Source organism: Daldinia childiae (genome assembly GCF_008694065.1).
Source record: "Daldinia childiae strain JS-1345 chromosome Unknown Scaffold1, whole genome shotgun sequence".
Classification (NCBI taxonomy): Eukaryota; Fungi; Ascomycota; class Sordariomycetes; order Xylariales; family Hypoxylaceae; genus Daldinia; species Daldinia childiae.
In genome coordinates, this window is record NW_022984642.1 from 1,000,651 (window position 1) to 1,023,163 (window position 22,513).

The window sequence follows — 22,513 nt, forward strand, 5'->3', positions numbered from 1 at the left end:
TCCTTAAGAGGATAAAATTAACGTGTCATATAGGTTCGGATGCTGAGTTTTCCTCCGCACTTTTGCGTTATCCCCAGGATATGGTGAAGTGTATGGCTGCCTTTCAGGTAGCACCATCGTTCATGTCACCGTATGTCAAACCCTCAGTTATTTTTACCCATATATGAAATGAGAATCAAAATACTAATCTTATTAGGGCTATCCATGCAGTCCTCACCAACCGAGGAGAGGCTATGCACCTGATACAGAAGAGACTTTTCCAGTGCATAGGGCTTGGTCTTTCAAACCAAAGCGAAGCAGATAAAACCCAACGCGTAAGTTTCCCCTGAAACGTAAAAGGGTGAACATTAGTTAGCTAATACTCTCTTTAGCACACCATTCTTTATAATATCATTGCATTGACAGGCGGCAGCGAATATTGGAATGCAGACCTCCTCTCACAGTCCCTTCTAGGAATTTGGTTTGCCGCCTCTCATCAGCCGTGGATGAATCTGCACTTCGTCATATTAGAATTATGCGGACGCAAGGAATGGCAAAGCAAACTACGCCAAGAGATAGAGCAACACGCTCCGCTTGACTATAAAGGCCTGGAGCAGTTACCCCTTTTGGATGGCTTCATAAAGGAAACCGTTAGATGTAATCCTCTAGATATGCGTATGAGTTGCTCTATGGGATATCGCCTTGGTATTGGAATATGCTAATCATGTTGATAGTTGCAATACGCAGAAAGGCATTGGAGCCTTATACCTTTTCGGACGGATCTTTGTCTGTTCCCTCGGGAGCAACTGTTTGTGTATCAGCGTATGATCTTATGCATAACTCACAAACATATCCCGACCCAACTGCCTTCAACCCTAGTCGATATTTACCCAAAGAACCCAATAGTCAACAACGAAAGTTTACTGAAGTCTCTGAGACATACCCTATCTGGGGTTATGGGTCTCTTGCTTGGTAAGTTTTAGGTCAGTCTATTTTGCACTTTCGCCTACTTATCTTTGATTTTTAGCCCTGGCCGGTTCCATGCATCGTTAGCTATGAAGATGGTCATATCGCAGTTACTTCTAAAGTATGATCTAAGTCTCGAAAACAAGAATGCTAGGACTAGGTGGTCTTGGGAAACATTTGCTATGCCATATCAAAACACCAGAGTCATCTTGAAGGAACACGGTTTCAAGAGTACGTAGCTCGTATAAGTGGATGAGACCGGGTGTGGAATGGGAGTGCGCAAAGATATCTTTTTATTTTGATGGTAGGTCGAGTTTAAATCGTACATGATAACATACACCCAGAGAGGCGCTATTCCAATAGGGTATTGACACGAAGCTACCAGCTTGACATTGAGTATTACATCAACTAAGTGACTCTGTCCGTTAGGAAATGAGTTCTATCTCATGATTCCTTCTGAACTATAAACAAAGCTCAGTATTCGCAGCTCTTCCACTGGCCAAAATGTCTATAAATCCTAATCCAAAATACCCTATCTGAGCCAAATAGTCATACCGACAAACAGACACCACTACCACAGCAACAAGCAAACATTCCCAAGTCCTAGTCTCACTGGCTCGTGGTTCCCACCTACCTAGTCGGAAGTTTTCTCTGCCATAGAAAATTTACTTGTGCTATGCAATATGCAGTGCCTACAGAAGTAGCCACGCTTGACTAACAAGCCACAAAAGTAAATATTGCTTATTACAGAAGAGCCATTGGCAGTCTCACGTAGAGACGCTGGAGTTCTGTGCAAATGCAAGTTTCTCATAACAGATAGACTTCCTCCTAGGCTAGGCTTTGCCGTCCTAAGAAGTGAGAGAGGGATTAAAAGTATGCTGCTGTCATCGTGAGAGTAGGCTACCGCCAGAATGACTAAAAGGCACCAGGGATAGATATATAGATTGGTTAGCTTAGGTTGAGATTGTAGTTACCCTCGACATTTTATCATCGAATTTCCACTCCGAGTTTTCCCACTAAAGCTTTATTGACTTTGTCATGAATATCGTTAGTCTCGTTATTAGTCAGAGTCCGTTCGAGGCTACGGTAGTTGATCCTGTAGCACATGCTTTTCCTCCCAGTTTTAGGGTGAGTAAACTGGTCAACTAGCTTGACATCCTCGACGTCATCCCCGGCCACGCTGCGTACGATTTCCATCACGTCGTTCTCGTGAAAGTCATGCGCGTTAGCTTTAGTACTACCCCCGGCTGCAGATAAAGGCCTCAGCCAGAATGACACATCTTTAGCGCAGATAGGGTACTTAGAAAAGGGCACGAAACGTTTTAGCGAACTCAGGTCGTCCGAAACACCCCTAAATTGGTTTAGGAAACGCTTGTCCTGTGACCAGAAGAGACGAATGTCTGGTATTTGAAATAGTAGCATAGCGATTCTTTCGAGGCCAATACCGAAAGCCCAGCCTAATTGGTCTGGCACACCTGCATTGATGTACAGGTCCTGTTTGACTACGCCACAGCCTAGTACTTCTAGCCAATCACCGCCGTAGTAAACTTCAAGCTCCCAAGAGGGACTTGTAAAAGGGAAGTATGCCTCAACCCATCGCACCTGGAGTGGTTCATCTACGAAACTAGGGTCGGCCCTTACAGCAGCTGCTTTGGCGCGGGTGAAGATCTCGACGACCATAAGCTCTAGTGATCTCTTCAGATGGGCAGCGATAGCTTCGGCCTCGGCCGGGGAGTGATGTGCCGTTTGCCGAGGATTCCTCTCGTCGTGGAACGGTGGGTTTGGGTCCTCGACTTGGATATTATGTTTCGGTAGTTTTTCTAGGTCCGCCCATATAGCCGCCGCAACATCCCCATTGGGTACATTAGCGCGATCCCACGACCGCGCGCCCTCCATCTGGTGGAATATGGGGTAATGACTCTTATCAATTTCATCACGGCGGTAGACATCGGCACTGATTAGGTATCCCTCGCTCAGATTCGCCCGGAACACGTCCGCTTGATGGGCGCTCGTATGCGTTCGTAGTAACGTGTCGCTATTGACATAGTATGTGTCTGACTTAGCTCGTCCAGGGTGGTCTTTTGGGAACCCTAGCGAATCGAAGTTCTGGTGAGTTGTAACGACAGGGTTGAAGTCATTGTGGTATTTGAAGGTCGGGCCTGGGAATACGGACTCGACGATCTGCCGAGTTATGTATACGGGATGGTCTTTTTGTAGGTGCAATCGGCGGGGGACTTTTTCAACGATATTTTGAGGTACATTGAACCAAGAATCTGTCTTATAGGTGGTGCCATTGATTGTGGTAGAGGTTGTATTGGTTCGGCATTGAAGTATAGAGGTAACTGGGTATAGCAATATAAGTGTTAGGGGAGTTGAGCTTCGTAAACGAGTAAAGCTCACCACACACCTCCCGACAGTCCTCTTTGATGATTTATTCGTCTTATAATGTTAGAACTGAAGCTATTCGCGCCGTTAGGAATTGCGCCAACTGTTCTTCTTGCTTGAAGACATGATGTAGTGAGCCGATTTGCCCACATGGTCGCGCGTGGAGGGGCTGTTGGATGTTATGGGCTTAGGAGCTAAGAGATTTTCGCAAAGCTTTGATAAAATTAATTCAATGTTGTCTTGCAGATCCGCGGGGCAACTTGTACAATGTACCTAACTAGCATTGACCTTTTAAACCACATGCAACCAATAAAATTACAACGCTCTAAGGGAAGGCGCTATGAAGGCGTATCAATTCATCGAAATATGAAGTTACCTTGATGTGAAGCTGCACTATGAGGTACAGTACATTTTAGTTACCTACCTGGTAGATCCATGTGAGAGATATGGATGTCACTGATACGCGACATTAGTGCATGGCTGCATGTAGGGACGCAAGCAAGCAATAACAGTACATATATCAATGTACCTAATGTAGGTACCGACGAACTCTTTTTGCTTGTAACACATGAATTACCTACCAATAATGATTCCACCTTCTCGGGCGAAAAAGACCCGGACAAAAAATAAATACCGGTAAACCCGAGCACCGGCCCATGTTTTTTTCTCTTAGCCTTTTTTTTTTCTTCGATGAATACCTCGAAATCATTCTATGCCGTCAGGGCTTAGCCGCCAACTTTTCTTCCGAGCTACTGTCAGCTACACCGTTCTTTACTTACATACATATGGCTTGGGTTCGCTGCATTTGGTAGGTGAATTAAGTCTAGGGTTTTTGTTATACTACCAATTCCAATTCTTACTTTACGACGTACATACCTACATACATACATTACATTTATACATACTTGACTTACTATTACTCCTCCCAACCCATTCTTACGGTATAGACAGAAAGCAGAAGTGCTAAAATAGTAAGCAAGCCATAGGGATGCTGCTTTTCGTCCATTCATTCTTCGAGTTACGCCCCTGTCTAGTGTAACATTCCATTTTCAATCTTAAAGATGCAGTCCGTACCCCCTCTACCTCCGACGACTTCCCATGAGCCGTCCGTCGCCGCTACACCCGCTTCCGTAGCCGCCGCCAATGCCAAGCCCAAAAATCTAGAAAAGAAGAAGGCTGCCCTAGCCCACCAGCGCATCTCCTATCCCTTCTGGTTCGGCGGAAGCGCGAGTAGTTTTGCCGCCTGCGTGACACATCCACTCGATCTCGGTACGTTTTGCGATCAAGAAAAAAAACTTCTATATGACCAAGCTTTTCAGCCCTACCGAGGTATTGTACTAGATCGGACAAGCATCCGCTAACGGATGACATACATATATAGTTAAAGTCCGGCTCCAATTGCGAACCGGCGATGCTCCTAAGAACATGAGCGGTACCTTCGTACACGTCGTGCGGACGCGGGGGGTCCTCGGGTTGTATAACGGCCTGTCTGCGTCCCTACTCCGGCAGATGACGTACTCAACCGTCCGTTTCGGCGTGTACGAAGAGCTCAAGGCCCACTTCACAGCAGATGGCCACAAGCCCTCGTTACCGTTACTCATCGGGTTATCGACGTTCTCTGGTTTCCTAGGTGGAATATCCGGAAACGCCGCAGACGTAACCAACGTGCGCATGCAGCAGGACGCAGCGCTACCCGCAGCCCAGCGCCGGGGCTATAAGCACGGACTCGACGGAATGTTCCGCATGCTCCGTGAGGAGGGGGTCCGTAGTTGGTTCCGTGGGGTCTTGCCAAACAGCACCCGCGCCGCGCTCATGAACGCCGGCCAACTAGCTAGCTATGATACGTTCAAGGGAATGCTGATAGCGTACACGCCACTGGGTGATACTACCACAACGCACTTCGCTAGCTCATTGTTTGCCGGGTTCGTGGCTACTACGATATGCTCGCCAGTCGACGTCATCAAGAGCCGAGTAATGAGCACAAGTCACAAGCAGGGGATTGCCCACCTGTTACGGGAGATCTACGCCAAGGAGGGTGCCTCATGGATGTTCAAGGGCTGGGTACCGGCCTTTTTAAGGTTAGGACCGTAAGTGTCGTCCCCATCTAACTAAGCTTTCTCCCATCTTGATCATTAACGATATCGACAGGCAAACGATATGTACATTTTTGTTCTTAGAAGCACACCGCAAGGTTTATAGAAAGTTCAAGGGGATTGAATAAGTATTCTTGCATGCAGATACGGATGAGCCTTGATATAGCACAGATAGAGTGGATATGGATCTAGAGGTTATACCTAGAATGACGGCGTTTAGAGTCAAATCCTTGGCATTATCACAGGCGTTTGGGAAGCATTGGCAATTTTAGCTGTCGGTCAGTTTAGGGTATAATGCTTTCTATTGCGTGTATTATATGCGCTTAGGCTGGGTTTCCAGGCACGCGCGTATATCTACCATATGGAGAACTGATTTTATGTGAAAATGCGCATGTCCGCTTTCTCTAACCTGAGTATCCCCTAAACTCCGCGTGATGATACAATGCAACGCACCTAGATGGCGTCTCAAGAAAACCAACTTTCAGACTTGGCCTCGAGGCGACTCAAAACCTCATATTGTACAGGGCATGTTGTAAAACTGCCTTCTGAGAACAGCGAGCTCATGAGGGGTATAAGGTACCTCTTAGCTCCATCCATTAGAACCAGAGTTACCGTAAGGTGTCGTTCCGTACGCCGTAGCTCCACCTCCCCAAGCACTAGCAGCCCCGGGATTACCGTAAGGGGTGCTGTAGCCCTGCTCTAGATAGCCTGCGCCGGTATCCATTGCATCAGGGCTACGAGGGCCATCGTATTCGCCATTCATGCCTTCGCTTTCTCCAAGTCCGTGGATCAGGCCGGCAAGCTTGCGCTGCAACTCCTTAACACCTTCCAAGATGATCGCATCAGATTGGATGTTTCCAATACCCTCAACCTCAAAGTAGAATCGCGACGGGACAGCATCATAGTCGAAGGGTTGGCCCTCAGCAGCCGGCTCCTCAATATCGGCATACTTCGACTTTGGCCTAGCAGTACAGTTAATTACCTCGAAATAAATACAACAGGTGCTAGGATACCAACCACTCAGTCTCAGCATCTGTCTCGAACCACAAATCCAGATGATGGAGCTTGTTATGTGGGTCGTATTCGAAGCCGATGGCAGAGGTAGGAGACCACTTAGCATGTTCTTTTGCGATACCCTTTTTCGCGATACAGTTGAGCTTTAGCTCCTGGCCCTTGCGCAGCTTGCATATTAAAGAACCGAGTCCATCAGGGTCTGTGATGACAGGGTTGCCAATCTCGCTATTAGGTCTGTTAAACCCAACAACTAAATCACTAGCATATACCTTCATTACTTCGTCGCTCGTGCACTTTGCGTGTAGGGAGAGGGTCACACTGCATCTTTCGCAGTTTTGTTCGCAGTCGCAATCCCGTGAGTAGGACAGATTATCAATTTCGCTGGAGTTTAGAGGAATCAAGCCGAGGCGATGGCTGATGAATTCGTCGGCAAGGACGGATGTGTTGGCTTCAATTTCGACGAGGTCAATGGCAATTGTTGGGACTTCGGCATGCATGACGCGTCGGAGGGAGTTCGCGAGAGATATGTCGACGCTACTCAGTTCGAAATCAACGTGATATCGGTCAGCCTATGAAGAAGTATGATTAGGACTAGAGTCTTCTGATCATGGCAATAGTGGTATCTCATACTGCCGACACCTGAATCTTGGGTCCAAAATCCTCCTTGAAGTCACCATCCATCATAGTATCGTATTCCATCATGACGACCAATGCAGCACAAGCTGCGCGTAACGCTGAGCAAAAGGTCTTTTGGGGGGACCTAGATTAAAAGTGGCAATGCAATAACTATTCCTAAAGGGCGAGAGTATGTTGAGTTGTCTTTTGCGGTGTGATTATGAAAGGATGAGAAAGCTTAGAGTTGTCAAGGCTGAAAGATTTCGAAATAAACCCACCTGAGCACCCGCATCAGGTACAGTACATACCTAATTGGCAGGCACTATGACTAGAGTAGTTTAGTGTCCATCTTTTAGTGGCGGGAGCATGTTAGTGGAGATAGTGTGGCTTAATTACATACGCAAGGCTGTATGTGTATTATGTAATTCTCCAGAAATATTGAGGTTGATGGCGAGAAAAGTATGGTTGATTGTGTATGACGTATTGCGGCTACAGCTACAGGCTCTAAATTCACGAACATTACCTCGAGTCTTCCAAAGTGACAAGACCATTGAGAGATAAAAACCATAGGATACATCGATACACCAGTGCTGTTGAAGAAAAGCAATAGTCAAACTTCCCAATTTTATGAGGCATGATTTCAGCTTAAACAATCGATATGTGAGGTGAGAGATGCCTATCTATTATGAGATTTACCATTACTTAGGGCACTACCATACAGATTCATAGTACAATAATCTAACAATTGCAACTCGCTTTATTATGCTGAATTATTGATAACCTTCTTCGCGATCCTAGACAAGCTAGAATAGCAATGAAAGTTAGCGTCACCTGGAGGCAGTGTAATACCAGGGACACGGTGGAAATGATCATGGGCAAGCCCAGAGGATGCACCCCCTAAGAACAAAAATTAGAATAATCACGATTGAGTTACTATGTAACTCTTTCAGAGATTAAACTGAAAAGAACAGATACTACACTTGATCTAAGCCAAAAGGCAAAGAGAGCTAAAGAAGAAAGGAAGAAAAAGAATTGTAAAACTAGAAGGGGAGGCAAGGTATTTATATAAATTGTGTAGGGCGGTGACGAGGGGCAGAAAGGTGTGTCACAACTGGCAAGTGCTAGGTAACCCATATTGTCACTTGACAGGCAAGTGACACCACCTATTACAGGCGCGGGCAAATGGGCAAAAGCTCTTGCCAAAAATTTTATTCAACTTGCGAAGGTTCAATTATTGCCCCAGCTCGAGGGGATTCGGTAACCATCCCGCCTACATAAATAATAACTACATAGTACATATACATACCTGCGCACGCGACCTTTCAGACATTGCCTTCCTACCTACCTAACCTACCTAGGTTTCTACCCTTCTATCCTTGAACGGCATATACTCACTCCTCCCCTCACACACGTCATCATGTTAAAACAAGTAATTTCTAAGTCGGCCAGAGCTGTTTGCTCCAACTCGAGAGCAATTTCTCAACGGCCTTTACTACGGACACAATTCTCGCCAGCACCTTTAAGTCCTCTTCGAAGCATAAGATATTATAGCGACCAACCGGAATCGGCTGCAAAAAAGGAAGACGAAGGGCCAACTGCGCAGGTAGAAGCACAGGATGGTGAGACAGCCAAACCATCAGATGCTGAGGCTGAGCTCAAGAAGAAGTTGGAAACTAAAGAAAAGGAAGCCATTGACTGGAAGGTGAGTGCGCCAAGTGCACCATAGCATATACCTAAAGCTAGGATCTAACAATTCATATAGGATAAATACCTACGGTCGGTAGCCGACTTCCGAAACCTTCAGGAGCGAACTCAGAGAGATATGAAGGCAGCTCGCGACTTTGCTATCCAAAAGTTCGCCAAAGATTTAGTCGATAGCGTCGACAACTTAGACAGGGCTCTAACAATGGGTCAAGAGAAGATCAAGACCATGGAAGAGGAGCAGAAGAACGAGGATCTAATCAATTTCTACGAGGGTGTCAAGATGACCGAGACCAACATGCTCCAGACCCTTTCTAAGCACGGCCTGGAACGATTCGATCCCGAGGGAGAGAAGTTCAACCCTAACGAACACGAAGCAACCTTCATGACCCCAATGCCCGGCAAGGAGGATAACACCGTCTTCCACGTTCAGCAGAAGGGATTCAAGCTAAACGGAAGAGTGCTCCGAGCCGCCAAGGTCGGCGTAGTTAAGAGCCAATAAACGATATGAACATGCCCGATTTCTCACTGTATAATACGAAAGATCCTGTATATCAGCACGACGGGGTTGGCGTTGGGTAATGTATATAAAAATGCTCCTCTCATGAAAAAAGGCGGTTGGCGGAGATTCCCTGCTTACAAGGTATACATGCATGGCATGGCATGGCTTGGCTGTTAATATCACAGCTTCTCAATCTATATGGACACTGGGGTTTTACGTTATGTAGAGCGGTTATGAAATCATTGGGCCGAGACGATTACCATCTAATGAATATATCCTCTTCGTATCCGGCATTGAAGGTGCCCAAGCAATGGAATTCTATATATTATTGTGCCGAAGCCCTAGGTACCTCATTCACTTTTACCATATGTACCCAACTTACTACATATTAGCTAACAATTGGCTAACACAATTCAACTCGAAGTAGCTTGAGAGTCTGGATAGCATTGAAAGATAATTGAAGCTCAATGAGAATAAGAATACTCGATCACTTATCATAATGCCTGCTAATACATATGTACTACCATGTACTACCTATCCAATAAACTTCTGCGTTCACATGGAAACATAAGTACAGTATGCCAGCTGATAAAAATGAGCACAGACCGACATAGTACCAAAGCCAATGAGCCTCCCCCTTCAAAATTTTGCCCATGGAGATCCTTGTCAAGACTTGTTAATAACATTGTTTCCATTAAAGCCCAGTGCGTAAACAAGGAGTTCTCTTTGGACAAAACTTCTAAAAGGGGTCATCCGTACCTAACTCAAGCAACCAGTCAAAGGAAGACAAGCGTTTAAGTTTTAAGCGATCGCAAACATAATTTTCTTCGATAGGTTGCAAACCTAACTCACCTATTCGAGTCCTTCAAAAATCGAATTTTCAGTTAACAACAATTAATTGCAGCCATGTCGCTCGCATCGCCTACCTCAAAGGATGGATTCTCCTACGCCGGAGATCTATTCGCCGAGGCGAGCGGCCATAACCGGCATCGGCGTGCCACCGTAGCGGAGCTCAAAGACCATTTCAAGTCCGGCTCCGAGAAGGATCACCCGGCCCATTGGTTCGAGGCACAGCTCATCCACTACGGTCTGCAGGTCTCCAAAACAAAGGCCGTGGCTCGCATGCGTCTCTTTGACGCCGTCAATGCGGGAAATGTTTCCGTCCCGGCTCATATCAAGAAATTGGAGTCGGAGCTGAAGAAGGAATGGATCAAAAAGGAGCGCGAGGCTAAAAAAGCCTTCAAAGATGCTGCCTCTTCACCCGCACCCAAGACTACCGGTACCAAGCGCAAGGCTGAGTCTTCGAACGTCGATGTGACTGTCAGTGTCGGCGGTATCAACGTCACCGTCTCCGCCAGCAATTCGAATAAGAAGGCCAAGACACCTAGTAAGCCAGCAGCGAAGAAGACTGAAACCAAGCCCAAGGCTCCAAAGGCGGCTACCACCCCTAAGGTAGCTTCAACAGCAACAACATCCAAGACCACCGCTTCCAGGACCACGGTTTCAAAGACCACCGTGTCAAAAACCACTACCAAAACCACCGCTATAAAACCCCCTCCGGCTGGGACGGCCCGTCGCGGGGGGACCTACCAAGGCCCCAGCCGCAAAAGCACCGCGGCAACATCAGCAGCATCAACCCCTCAACCCGCACGAGCCCCCCAATTTGCTATTCGCGGTCGCGGCCAGGCAACCAGAGGCCGAGGCGGCAGCAGCAACACCCCGTCCCCCGTGAAGAGGGAGTACTCCGACAACTCCGACGACGACGACGTCAAAGACGAAGACAGCGACGACGGATACGGCTACCCCAGCAGCTCGTACCGAGACAGTGCCGGCTTATACGATAACGAAGACGAGGAACTCAAGCCCCTGGGCCTGCTCAACGGGCGGTACGTGCTGACCAGCGAGTTCGTGACTTCGGAATGGGGCCACATCAACTTCTCGCTAGTCTTCACCCTTAGCGGGACCGAGCTCTGGGGCCGTTTCGACCTCGGCATCGTCAGCGGCGTCATGCGCCTCCCACAACGGCCGTGGCAGTCTTCCACCGAGTCGCTGGGGTTTACCTGGCGCGGACAGGAGCTAGAAGGTCCGATGATATATGGAGATTATAATCGCGGGTCGATCCGATTCCTCGGAGATGGGAAGGTGAAGGGCGAGCTGGATTGGATGGGGATTACGTTTGAGGGGAGCCGGGTTGTGGGACAGGGCACTAGGAGCGAGGTTGATATGAGTAGGATGAGGGCTGAATGGGAGGGGTATAATGAGGACGAGTATGAAAGGGAGAATCGTAATCGGTGGTAAAATTGTTTCTACTGTTGGTTCACAAGAAGCTGTAGTGGTGTAAAGGTTACATGCAGTATAGGGTTTTCTGAGTCGAAGGGTCACTTCAAATACTCTCATGTACGATTTGATTAGGGCGTTAATTGTGCATTCCGCGTTGCATTTGTATTATAAGAGTTAGTTCAAGTTCTTATAGTGACTACTATAGTGGCTCTTGTTGGGCTACAAAGATGGGGGCTATAATCATTCAAGTGTGTTTGTGTTATACTTATCACGTACTACACTGGTCATTTTGTAGAGCAGTTGCAACTAGGATTGGGACAAAGGAATTCCATTGTCAATTCAGCGCATCCAAGCACATAGAATAGTACCTAGGTATTTGCATACATGTATCAAGCAAAACAGCTCATCAATCGTTCAATGCCATCCGTCCAACCACCCATGAATCGCCGTCTCATTACATACAAACCCGACCTTTTGAATTTCGAAAATTTTCAACCATTAATTTGTATTGGGAAATTTGTTCCTCAATCCCAGTAAACACAAAAACACAACGCAATTATTAATGAAAAGAAAGCTGAAAGACCAACCCCTCAAAGGCCTAGCTAGCTACCGAGGATGATGACGATGCTGCAAATCGTAAAGACCACCATGTGGTCCGGTAAATATTGATTTCGAAAAAGAACAGATAAATCTGCCACTTGGTGTCTTTGTAGACAACAAAATTATCATGTGACTCCCAATAGGGAAGTATGAAGGTTGGTGTTAAAAAGAGAGACATCTCTGTCAATTCATATCTCAGTGGACAACTTTTTCATTGTCGATCCCTAATAGGGGAGAGTGCAAAGAATTGATTCTCGAAGGTGATATGCCATCCCGGCAAATCAAGCCCATCATATTGATTGGGGTAAGTTGTTGACTTATCGGCGATTCGATGAAATAAAAAAGAAGATAGACGAGTCGCCAATATCGGCGATTTTGTCAGAAACAAAAAAAATTGAAAGGAAAACTAAGTCACAAGTCGTCGTGACCTAGACTGAAGACAGAACCAATTAAAATCAAAGATGTCTAGTACAACCTTCGACAGGCTGACGGGGATATGGTGCCGGTATGCTGATTTCGTGTCATAAATAGGCCACCTAATCATAAAAAGAGCGATCAATCGGATCGGGTTTGCCCGGGGGAGGAGCAAAGCAGATACGCTGGTTAGGACCTCGAATGTGGGACGAGCCCTTGTCCTTTTCTCTAAGGTTTCCCTGGGTAGAGGAACTTTCCTCGGTTTTGCCAGGAATAGTGTTATGAACAGTAGTATCCATGCGAGGGTTAGGCATTGGCTGACTACCGAATGGAATAGGTCTATCACGCCCGTAGTCGGATGCCCGATATGGACCACTGGCATATTCACCTTGGGGATTGTGCCCACTAGGGAACGTTGTCTTGTTTGCGGAAGATAGAGAATGGTGGTCACGGCTACTGATTGTATGATCACGGACGGTTTGACCAACGTCTAGTGAGAAGGATGCCAATGGACGATCACGCGTAGGGTTAACAAGAGTACGTCCAGAAACGGAATCAACAGTACCCATTCTAGGCTCTTCGCCGACCTGCGTTCTGGGCTCTTTAGCAGCGGCACTAGTTGGATAGGTGGTATTATCATCAAGGGCACGACAGAAGCTTTCAGCGCTGTGGCTCACCCCCTTTGCTACCGACCATGTAGGACCTAAAGGAGGTGGTACAAGGTTGTTAAGTTCATCATAAATGTCCTGAGGACTCGTTCCAGCAATGCGACAATCCTCAATAATCTCCTGCTCCAGCTGTGCCAGGCGTTGCTGGTTCGCCTTAAACTTTTGCTTCGACTCGCTTCGTTGCATGTATGAGCGGTCAAGTATCAGTTGCACCTCACGGATGTGGTTCCCTAGATGTTCGCGGATGCGACTATCGCGAATGTCGCGTTGCTCTTGAAGCGCTTGCAATGCGCGCTGTTCTTGATCTGCACGGTACTCGGAGCGTTTTTTCTTCAGAAGAGGGATAAAGTGTTCTCGTAGACCGTCTCGCTCAATCTCGAGCTCGTGGATCCTCTTGGTTTGTGCCGAGATTCTCTTACGGAGAGTCTCATCTTCAGCTTGCTCCTTTGAGATAGCTTTGTATTGGGCCTTGAGAAAAGCGTAAATCTCCGAACCGGGAATACCACAGCCCTCAGATCTAGTGATTCTGTTGGCCACATTATTAACCTCGGACTGTGAAGAAATTGTTATGTTAGTAACTGTTCAATAAATGTGCTCTTTGTTTACCCGGCGTATGATACATAAAAGGGGTTAGGACTCAACATACGTCTGTGAACTTGTCATTTGTACTAGTAGGTGGCATGCTTTTCTCTGTCTTGCCATACACATGGTCTCGAAGCTTCTTGGCATCCAGAGGAGCCATACGGTCATACTGTGCTAAGAATGCAGTAGGAGCGTATGAGACGCTAGGCACACCAGGAGGAGTGTAGATAAGAGATGGGCTATGGGGGACTTGGTAAAGAGGGGAGAATTCCTCTCCTGTAAAGTGATCCCTCTGAGCCTTTGCATCCTCAAGGTAGTAGGGATAATGATCCCTGGCCGGTACAGGTTCTGTTGGGCGCATTCGTTTGGCCTTGGCAAGAACCTAAACAAATACTTGATCAGCAGCTATTCCAAAGTGAATGGAGCAAAAAAGGAGAAGGGAACTAATAAACTTACGTTTTTAGGGTCCATAATCTCTTTACGAACCCAACGCTTACAATCCTGAGACCACTGGAGGAAAGTGCAAGGAGAAAGACGGCCAGTAGGAACAGCGCCCTCATCATCGTCTTCATCATCTCCATCATCTCCCCATGCAGGGATACGATGATCCGTTGCTGAATAAGCCCTGCGATGAGGCACAAGGTTCATCACAGCCGGAGGAGCTATGTGGTTAATTGTCGGCCTCCGAAGCTCAAATATGGCAGCCCGGGGAGAATCACCGCCCATGTTATCGGATCCGATAGCTTTATCCATATAACCCAACATCCTAGAAGATACAAGTGTTAGTGCGACATGTCTATATCGGGAAAGTCTCTAAGATAACATACTCGGTGACATCTCTGGGGTTGTCAGCAGGTTCGGGGGTGCCATGAGGTTGAGATGCTGCTTTACGAGTCATTTCATCGTTGTGAGATTGGATCCATTCAAACAAAGGGTCGTTAATTTCTCCCATATCTGGACCACGCATAGCTATGTATGCCTGCATCATCGAATTGGAAATCGTCTGCTTATCATCACTTCCGGTCGGCTTGGCGGCAGAACAGCCAGGGACAAACAGCTGAGATTTACCGCTTTGGGAATTTTTAAGGGCCATCTCAGGTGTTACTGTAAGAGGATAGTCCTCAGCCCGAGGGATCCAGGGCGTAGGCATTCTGCCCAGGTCACTATCAAAGTAGCAGGTTCTTAATCCCTCATCGCTGCATGAGACTGAATTAAATTCTGAATGCAAGAGAGGGGGGTCTGGAACTATAATGTTAAGTATTATTATTAGTTAAAGTAGTTACTGAAAATAGCTTGCAAGGGGTACTAACCTTTGTTTTCCTTAGAACGGTTAGGATTAAGGGTCGACGATTTATCCTTGGGTTCACACATGGTGAAGAAGAGCCCAGCGACGGGCGCCGACAAATAGAGATGGCGTAACGGTCAAGGGAAATGAATAGGTAATGAAAGCGTTTGACTACGTTGCACAAGGTTGTGTGCTTTTATTGCGGCGATGGGAGGAAATAGGAAATAGGAAATAGGAAATAAGAAATAAGAAAATAAAATGGACGTGGTAACGGAATGTGTGTTAAGGTGTGTTAAGGTGTGTTGAAGATGTAGGTGTAAGGTGCGAAACGGAAGGTTGCGAAGGTGTAAAGAAACAAAAGAATAAAAAGGAGGAAGGAAAGAAAAGGAAGAAGGGATGAAGGAAAGAAGGAAAGAAGGAAAGAAGGAAGTCGGAAGTCGTTATCACAACTTGGAACACTACCTAACCTAATGTTGCTCCGCTACCAAAGCTTGCTTTCACTAAAACTGCAGATAGACAGCGGACGTGCACCCTATCACCGCATAACCTCATAACCCTCGGGGGGAAAGTGCATACATCTTAGGTAGTTGGTACCTAAGGTAATGTTGTTGTCGACCTACACAGGTATCTACCTAAGGCTGTTACGTTAAGTCAAGTCCAAGTCAGCATGCCTAGCTGCATTTATCAGTATCTAGAAGCCTAAAGACAGATGCTGTAGAATTAGGTATATAATTATTGATTAGAAGAACTTCTTGGTAGACCTTATATTTAGGTACTTAATGTATGCGAAGACTCCAAGAACAAACCATTTTGCCCCTGAATTCGTAAATTAAAATGCATGCATCATCAACTCCATTCTCTTCTAAGAATGATATTGCCCTAAAGCCTAAGAGATATTAACAATAAAGCAAGACAGGCCCAGTCCACGTAAGTCGTGATAATATATGATATATCTCACTTTTTTGCTTTGCCTTTAGCTCCACCAGCCTTGCCCTTGCGGCTCTTTGCTGGCTTCCCGTCTTCATCTCCGCCCTCAGCTGCTGCTGCTTTCTTACCGCCCCTCTTTGTAGGCTTAGCCTTCGGCTTTTTGATATACTTGTCTTTTTCAATCTCGCCATCGTCATCATTATCATCAACTGCCTCAACGGCCTCTGCTGCATCTGCATCTGCATCGTCGCCTTCCATTGCCTCCTCGAGATCTGGTTTATCTTTTGGAGCCGCCTTCGGAGCCACCACGCTACTGGCCTTCATGAAAGGGATTGGGTGGGACCTCGTGTTGTACCTATAAATATTAGCCTGTGGATATAAGGTCGCTGCATAAGTCTGACTTACAGCCTAGTAAAAGTAGACTTAGTCTGGGTTTCAATGCTAACACCCTCCTCACTTTGATGGCCAACGCCAAGTTCTTTAATAGAATCGAAATCCTCTCTGGTGAGAAAATAGCTGTCCATTAAGTCGATAACTTCGTCAACAGATGTCTTGCCTTCGTCAGCAAGTCTTTTGATAAGCCGTACCCAGAGCACTGGTAAATATTCTTGGCGAATCTCGTGATGGTCACCAGAGGATCTGAGTCGCATGTGCGAATGAATTTCACGAACATATCTACCCAACTTGCTGGATTTGCTGTTGTTGCCAAGCCAGGCTGTGAAGAAATTGTTAGCTAGAAGCTGGCCAGCCACAAAGCTAGCTGGTCGAACTGTGCTAAAGACTGCATGAGTAGGCATCAGGCTCCAGTGTTGTTGGGGACCATGAATCATCCGATCCACCAAGTCGCCGTCGCTAATACTTTCTGCTGCCATATCGAATAGCTCTAAAGCTTTGAGATTATGCTCACGCGTGCTCTTATACTGAGACTGGTTTAGAGCAGCTGGCTTGGTTAGCAAATAGTTTTCTTGTACCATCAAGTAGCTGAGCTCGTGATCGTTGAAGTAGAGCTCAATCTTGTCGTTAAGAGTCGCCTTGCTTGCGGGGGAGAATAAACCGCCGCCGAGCAGTTTATGACAGATATCCCACGGCTTCAGCACTATCGACTTTTCCCAAGCCTTCGACATATCCTTTCCCTGGCTGTAATCTATAGAGGTCTGATCTAGCTTGATTGTGGATAGCATATTAACAATCTGCCTGATATCCCGGTTACTGCCTTCAATGAGCGCTTCAAGCACCTGCGGCGACACTTTCAGCCCTTCTCTGTGGCAGATAGTCATCATACGCGAGCGGATCTGGTCGATTGTTGGGCGTTGAAACTTGATGTTGAACGCCACGGAATCGAAGGGCTTCATCTTAGGCAATCCTCGCTCGTTGCAAATAAGAATCAGAGGCACGTCAGACTTTTTACAGAACTTCGCAAGAGCACCCACACCTCCACGGTCGCCAGCAGACATTCCGTCAACTTCGTCCATAATAAGGACAATATTCTTTTTCTCCTCGTCTACCTTCTTCCCATCTCCTGCAAAGTAGCCACGCAAGGATGTGTTATTCATAACTTCACTAACTCCAGATTCCACAAGCTTTTTACTACGCGTATCACTAGCGTTGCTCTCTATAACGTCGAAACCCTCAAGCTTAGCAGCTAGATGGGCAGCTGTTGTTTTGCCAATACCTGGGGGGCCGGAAAGGATAATGGCGCGAAAGCCACCGATGCCATCTGGGCCAAGCTTCTTAAACTGGTATTTACGTGTTTTATGCCAGTTCCTCAAGAAGTATTGGATCTTCTCAACCGCTGCTTTATTACCACATATGTGATTTGGCTGGGTTGGAGCATATTTCACGGTCCATAGCTGAGAAATGGGGGCTGGCGCTGCCGGAGAAGGACCAGCGCCTCGTGCGACGGCTGCTTTCCGTGCTTTCTCGGCCTCAACCTTTCGGGCCTTTTCTTCTCGTTCCATCTGGGCGGCTTCTTCTTTGACCTTTTCCTCCTCTAGTCTTTTCTTTTCCCGGGCTTTTTCGGCATTTTTTCCATTTCCGCCTCCGGCGGGTAAGCGACGAATGAGCTCGAATAAGCCCTCCTCGTTGATCGTCTTGATACCATGTTGGCGGATTTTCGCAAGCTTACTCGGTCCAGCATCCTCACCTAGTACCACGTAGCTAGTTTTACTACTTGGAGCACCAGTGATCTTTCCACCATGTCGCTTTACCAACGATTGAGCTTCCTCGCGAGCAATAGTAGTCAACTGCCCAGTGAAAACAAAGTTTAGGCCAGCAAGACAATCTTCCTCACCCTCGGGTAATTCCGCAATTGGATTCGGTGGGGGACCACTATTTCCCCCGCCTGCTGCCGCCTTTCTCCAGTCAAACTTGGCATCGGGGTCCTTGGCTGGCGGCGTCGGTGGCCTAACTGTAGGGATATCGTCCAATATCGCTTGGATCTCTGCGTTTTCTGGTTCGTCCACCTTCTTGGCTCTCGGCGCCCTAGGTTTCTTCGCTGCTGGCTTCTTACGGGACGGAGGTTCGTCGTCGTCATCTTCTTCCTCACTAGGTTCAGACTCGGGTGTCTTCCTCTTCTTCGCCGAATTGGAGGCCACATTACTCTTCAAAGATTTTGACGTAGTAGGCTTGTTATCCTCAACTGCTGGTTTGGCACGAGAAGCAATTCTCTTCGGTTTGGGAAGGAAGTCTTCTTCACTATCCTCCTCAGCGTAATCATCGTTCTTTCGCTTATTACGACTCTTAGCGTCCGCAGCGAATATGTCGTCACCGGCATCTGCGTCGTCGTCCATGAATTCATCCTCCTCCTCATCTAAGTCGTATCGTTTAAGTTTGCTCGCAGGGCGCTTCTTTGGCGTGGTCTCATCATCCTTGCTTAGGGTTGCAACGTCCCTTGCTATGGTCTTCTTGTTTCTCGGACTCGACCGAACTTCAACTTTGGGCTTTGGCTGCGACTGTGGTTTTATATCAGGTTTCGCAGTTGGCTGATTCTTCGACTTGCTCGATGCGAAATATTCACTCGCCGTAGTAGCTGTCCCTTGCACCTTGTCGCTAACGCTGAATTTTAGTTTGATACTAATGTGTTTATAATATAAAAATGGCACTCACGCCACTTTCTTAGGAGTAGATCTTGTAGTTGGTTTCTTTGTCCTTCAGAGCCAGTTAATTTCAATCAATTTCATCTTGATAGATTTATAATTATTCTGCTTACTCTGCAACTACATCCTCATCTTCATCTTCATCGCTATCATCCACAACCTTTCGTCCCTCTAATTATGTATCGTTAGTTGCCAAGTCAACTACTCAATTTCGAGGGATACGCACTGGTACGTTTCTTTGGCGGTTCTTCGGCCGTCTTCTTTGAAACTGGCTTTGAAGAGGCCGGAGCACCGCCCTTGGCCCCGAAAAAAGAACGGATATCCGGCATACTATTCAAGCTCAGAGGGTATTGGTATTAACCCAGCTCTAGTTTAGTGGTCAAGTAGAAGGTCGGTGGTGTTGCTAAAAAAGAGGTAGTAGGTATTTTCATAGGAAAAGTGAACAATGTACTAAAATGCTCGACGCGAATTATGACGCGCCGACGCGCCGACGCTTGGAACTAGTCCTTACAATCTTTAATGGAATTGATTCGCGCGATTCGTGCACGTGCCACTGGTGCCTATCATGCTGCTACCTAATGCTGGCATGCTGGCAAGTACATGTAAGCAGGTACACATGTACATATCATTACATAAGTCAGGTAGCCCACTAAAATGTTTCCACGACCAGTGGTTGCGGAAATATTTCAAAGGTTCCATCTCATAGCATCTGTTATCAAAAGGCAAAATACAAGAGTCATATTACATTACAATATGAAGTTGCCTCTATAAAAAATTGATATCTTAGAAGGAAACCCTCATCTTTGTTCCCGGAATGAATTATCTATAAAGTACGTACGTATGGAACTGAATAAAGTTTTCCTTACTCTGACTTCTATAACCAGACAAGCTACCTAGGTTAGATTTTTAGCTTGAAGAAACCATTTTGAGAGTATATTTATGAAAATTCAATGTCTAGATTATGAAAATAAGGTAGGTATCTAAAGTATGTGGCTTTGTTCGGGAAATAAACAAATTAAAAAGAATAATAAGTACCTAACCTAATCTAAGGCAGTCAAGTGAATTATCAAACTGCCAAATATCCCCTCGCAGAGAAAACAGAGTCTTCTCACTGAACCTGACTACCTACTTTAGATACCTAAGACAACCGTATAATCAATGGATATAGCATAAGCTCATACTTTCCTCAAGCATGCCTAGACTTCCTTTAAAGCCAGTACTGTAGCTCCGGCATATTCTTCGCTTTATTAACCCTATGACCTTTCATTGATGTGCTTAATTAATATATGTATGAATAGTCTAGAGCTTACCTGGTATAAACAATTAACGTATTTTGCTCTTGTTGATACCTTTCTGTAGTAAAGGGACTAACTAGCTCTCTTGTCATATTATTTCTATGCCTTAGGTAGGTAGGTACGGTACTCATTTACATACAAAGAGAATGCACCGCATATCTGGACGGTCCCGGACCAAATGCCGAAGGTCAACACAGCAATTTCCTGTCTACAAATATGTGTTTCGTCATCGGAGACCGCTCTAGATCTCACCAGTCAAGCAAAATAGGTAAGATACATAGAAGTTTATCATGTCTAACGACTCATATCTGGGCAATAACACTACCCCTTCTATGAGACATTCACTATTTTCTCCTTACGTCACTCCTATTCCCTTCTCACCTTTTCCTCATGAACTACGGCTCTGCTCGTGCGACCTATGTGTCACACTTAGGCTATCTCGACGCATGGATCTAAGATGTTCTCACTCAGAAGTCGCCGGGGGCAATGTAGCCGCGAATATTCGACAAGAGCGTCATGAGATTAGAGCCTCCAGAAGCAGCTCGAGAAGATCGGACTCGGAGTCCCGAATGACACACCAATTGCTACCGCTAGCCATACCACCGCATCTCCACCCGGGGATGACTTACCCGGAGATTTACGTCTATCCCGGCAAATCGCATCATATCACGTTTCCAGTGGTCAACTACAGCTCAGCCTATCAGGCTCAGAATCGCTCATCCGGGCCAGGGTGCTACTTGGCCATCTCGCCGCAGTGCGCGAAGCCAGCAGACTTCGAGGCAGCGCTAACACCGCCGGGTTCCGGGCTTGCTATCGTGGCGCGGTTATCTAAGACGCAAAGAACGGCACCTCTAGGCGTGTTTCGAGACGCTGCAGAGATTCGCAAAGACTCGATTCAGCTGGAAATCTGGGATGAAGATACTATCAAGGTCCCTGCAAAGGGTCACGGAGCGGAAGTTGGAACTGATGCTCCCGATGGTACTGAAGCTGGGACGTCAAAGAAGAAAAAGAGAGCTGCGAATCCAGTACAGACGAAGTAGCTCTAAAGACTAAAGTCGATAAGCCTGCTTGATTGTGAGCTGGGAATCGTATGATAAACAGGTGATAGGCAAGTTGTCAATAAGAGAGTATGGATTAATAAATAACGACGTTTAGCCAACCATCATGCATTGGTATTCTCTTGTGCTATCGTTCAAGTTTATTCAATATTGATGCTACCTACCTACCTTGTTGTCTCCCTTGGACCATTTCAGGGGCCAATCGTACTATGTAAGGTACCTATTCTTTTATAAACTGTTGAATTAGCCAAGCCGCTAGAACATTTCGTTGCTGTTTCCTATCCACCGGGATTGCGCTAGCCGTACATACCTGATGCAAAGGCGACTAGCAATATGTACAGAATAAGGATATAATTCCTGCATGTCATATCGGTAGAGAAGCTATGGAAGATTTCACGTCTGACAATCGGCATCGATTGCCGAACGGATTCTGCATCTTAGAGGCTGTAAGGCATACATAGCCCCCAAGTGCTGCGTCATCGTATCGGTAATAATCGCTTTGTAGTGCCGCATATCGGGCTAGATGTCTGGTCGCGGGAAGGTATCGTGTTGATTAGATAAATTTTTATGCGTCGTGGAACGGGATAATAAATTGGTCCGGGATTTTAACCCGGGCGGTGTAAATTAATGAGACGGGAGTCCCGACTCGCCGACATGGCATAGATATTCATTGGAAGCATCCATACCGGGGTCAAGCCGCGGTTCAATACCTATTCAGGGGGCGTTTCGTTTACCACGGAAATAGAATACATGTAGGTTAGTTCATCCGAAGAAAATGAGTCTGGATCGTTCGACAAAGCAGACGTGTTTATGCAATTGTAAATGGTGTACGATTTACGGAATATGATAGGGCGATATTCGCTCAACATTGATATGGGTAGGTAGGAAATAAGTTATGTTGGACTGTTTTCTTTGGAATTATATACGACGATATGTGCACTTAGAGTTAGCTAAGCTCTAAGCTTATGGCTTATGGCTTGTGACTCCGTATTAGGGAGGTCCCCTCTATATCTTAAGCCTAATTTAGTTATGTAGAACCAACTAAACTACTTGT

The 22,513-nt window shown here is 46.4% G+C and overlaps 8 protein-coding genes across 8 annotated transcripts; 4 read left to right on the top strand and 4 right to left on the bottom strand.

Annotated features, from left to right (window-relative positions):
- Positions 1 to 1,932: 1,932 nt before the first annotated feature.
- Positions 1,933 to 3,800, bottom strand: GL218_00242 (Phenylalanine-tRNA ligase, mitochondrial; the record flags this gene model as incomplete). The annotated part of the gene is made up of 2 exons (XM_033576654.1): positions 1,933 to 3,287; positions 3,755 to 3,800. 2 exons carry the CDS (start codon positions 3,798 to 3,800, stop codon positions 1,933 to 1,935), a joined length of 1,401 nt encoding a protein of 466 aa, XP_033441437.1.
- A 591-nt stretch (positions 3,801 to 4,391) lies between these two features.
- On the top strand, positions 4,392 to 5,551 carry GL218_00243 (Mitochondrial dicarboxylate transporter; the record flags this gene model as incomplete). The annotated part of the gene is made up of 3 exons (XM_033576655.1): positions 4,392 to 4,599; positions 4,712 to 5,417; positions 5,479 to 5,551. The coding sequence occupies 3 exons, from the start codon at positions 4,392 to 4,394 to the stop codon at positions 5,549 to 5,551; spliced, it is 987 nt and encodes a 328-aa protein (XP_033441438.1).
- A 455-nt stretch (positions 5,552 to 6,006) lies between these two features.
- Positions 6,007 to 7,139, bottom strand: GL218_00244 (DNA-directed RNA polymerase II subunit RPB3; the record flags this gene model as incomplete). The annotated part of the gene is made up of 3 exons (XM_033576656.1): positions 6,007 to 6,385; positions 6,441 to 7,006; positions 7,068 to 7,139. The coding sequence occupies 3 exons, from the start codon at positions 7,137 to 7,139 to the stop codon at positions 6,007 to 6,009; spliced, it is 1,017 nt and encodes a 338-aa protein (XP_033441443.1).
- Positions 7,140 to 8,469: 1,330 nt separating this feature from the next.
- GL218_00245 (GrpE protein like protein, mitochondrial) lies at positions 8,470 to 9,255 on the top strand (the record flags this gene model as incomplete). Its single annotated transcript, XM_033576657.1, has 2 exons — positions 8,470 to 8,754; positions 8,815 to 9,255. The coding sequence occupies 2 exons, from the start codon at positions 8,470 to 8,472 to the stop codon at positions 9,253 to 9,255; spliced, it is 726 nt and encodes a 241-aa protein (XP_033441444.1).
- A 906-nt stretch (positions 9,256 to 10,161) lies between these two features.
- GL218_00246 (uncharacterized protein) lies at positions 10,162 to 11,553 on the top strand (the record flags this gene model as incomplete). Its single annotated transcript, XM_033576658.1, has 1 exon — positions 10,162 to 11,553. One exon carries the CDS (start codon positions 10,162 to 10,164, stop codon positions 11,551 to 11,553), a length of 1,392 nt encoding a protein of 463 aa, XP_033441441.1.
- A 1,118-nt stretch (positions 11,554 to 12,671) lies between these two features.
- Positions 12,672 to 14,892, bottom strand: GL218_00247 (uncharacterized protein; the record flags this gene model as incomplete). The annotated part of the gene is made up of 4 exons (XM_033576659.1): positions 12,672 to 13,769; positions 13,864 to 14,181; positions 14,256 to 14,565; positions 14,627 to 14,892. 4 exons carry the CDS (start codon positions 14,890 to 14,892, stop codon positions 12,672 to 12,674), a joined length of 1,992 nt encoding a protein of 663 aa, XP_033441442.1.
- Positions 14,893 to 16,038: 1,146 nt separating this feature from the next.
- GL218_00248 (Replication factor C subunit 1) lies at positions 16,039 to 19,435 on the bottom strand (the record flags this gene model as incomplete). Its single annotated transcript, XM_033576660.1, has 5 exons — positions 16,039 to 16,366; positions 16,417 to 19,059; positions 19,117 to 19,158; positions 19,220 to 19,277; positions 19,333 to 19,435. 5 exons carry the CDS (start codon positions 19,433 to 19,435, stop codon positions 16,039 to 16,041), a joined length of 3,174 nt encoding a protein of 1,057 aa, XP_033442085.1.
- Positions 19,436 to 20,847: 1,412 nt separating this feature from the next.
- On the top strand, positions 20,848 to 21,441 carry GL218_00249 (uncharacterized protein; the record flags this gene model as incomplete). Its single annotated transcript, XM_033576661.1, has 1 exon — positions 20,848 to 21,441. The coding sequence occupies one exon, from the start codon at positions 20,848 to 20,850 to the stop codon at positions 21,439 to 21,441; it is 594 nt and encodes a 197-aa protein (XP_033441436.1).
- Between the last annotated feature and the right edge of the window lie 1,072 nt (positions 21,442 to 22,513).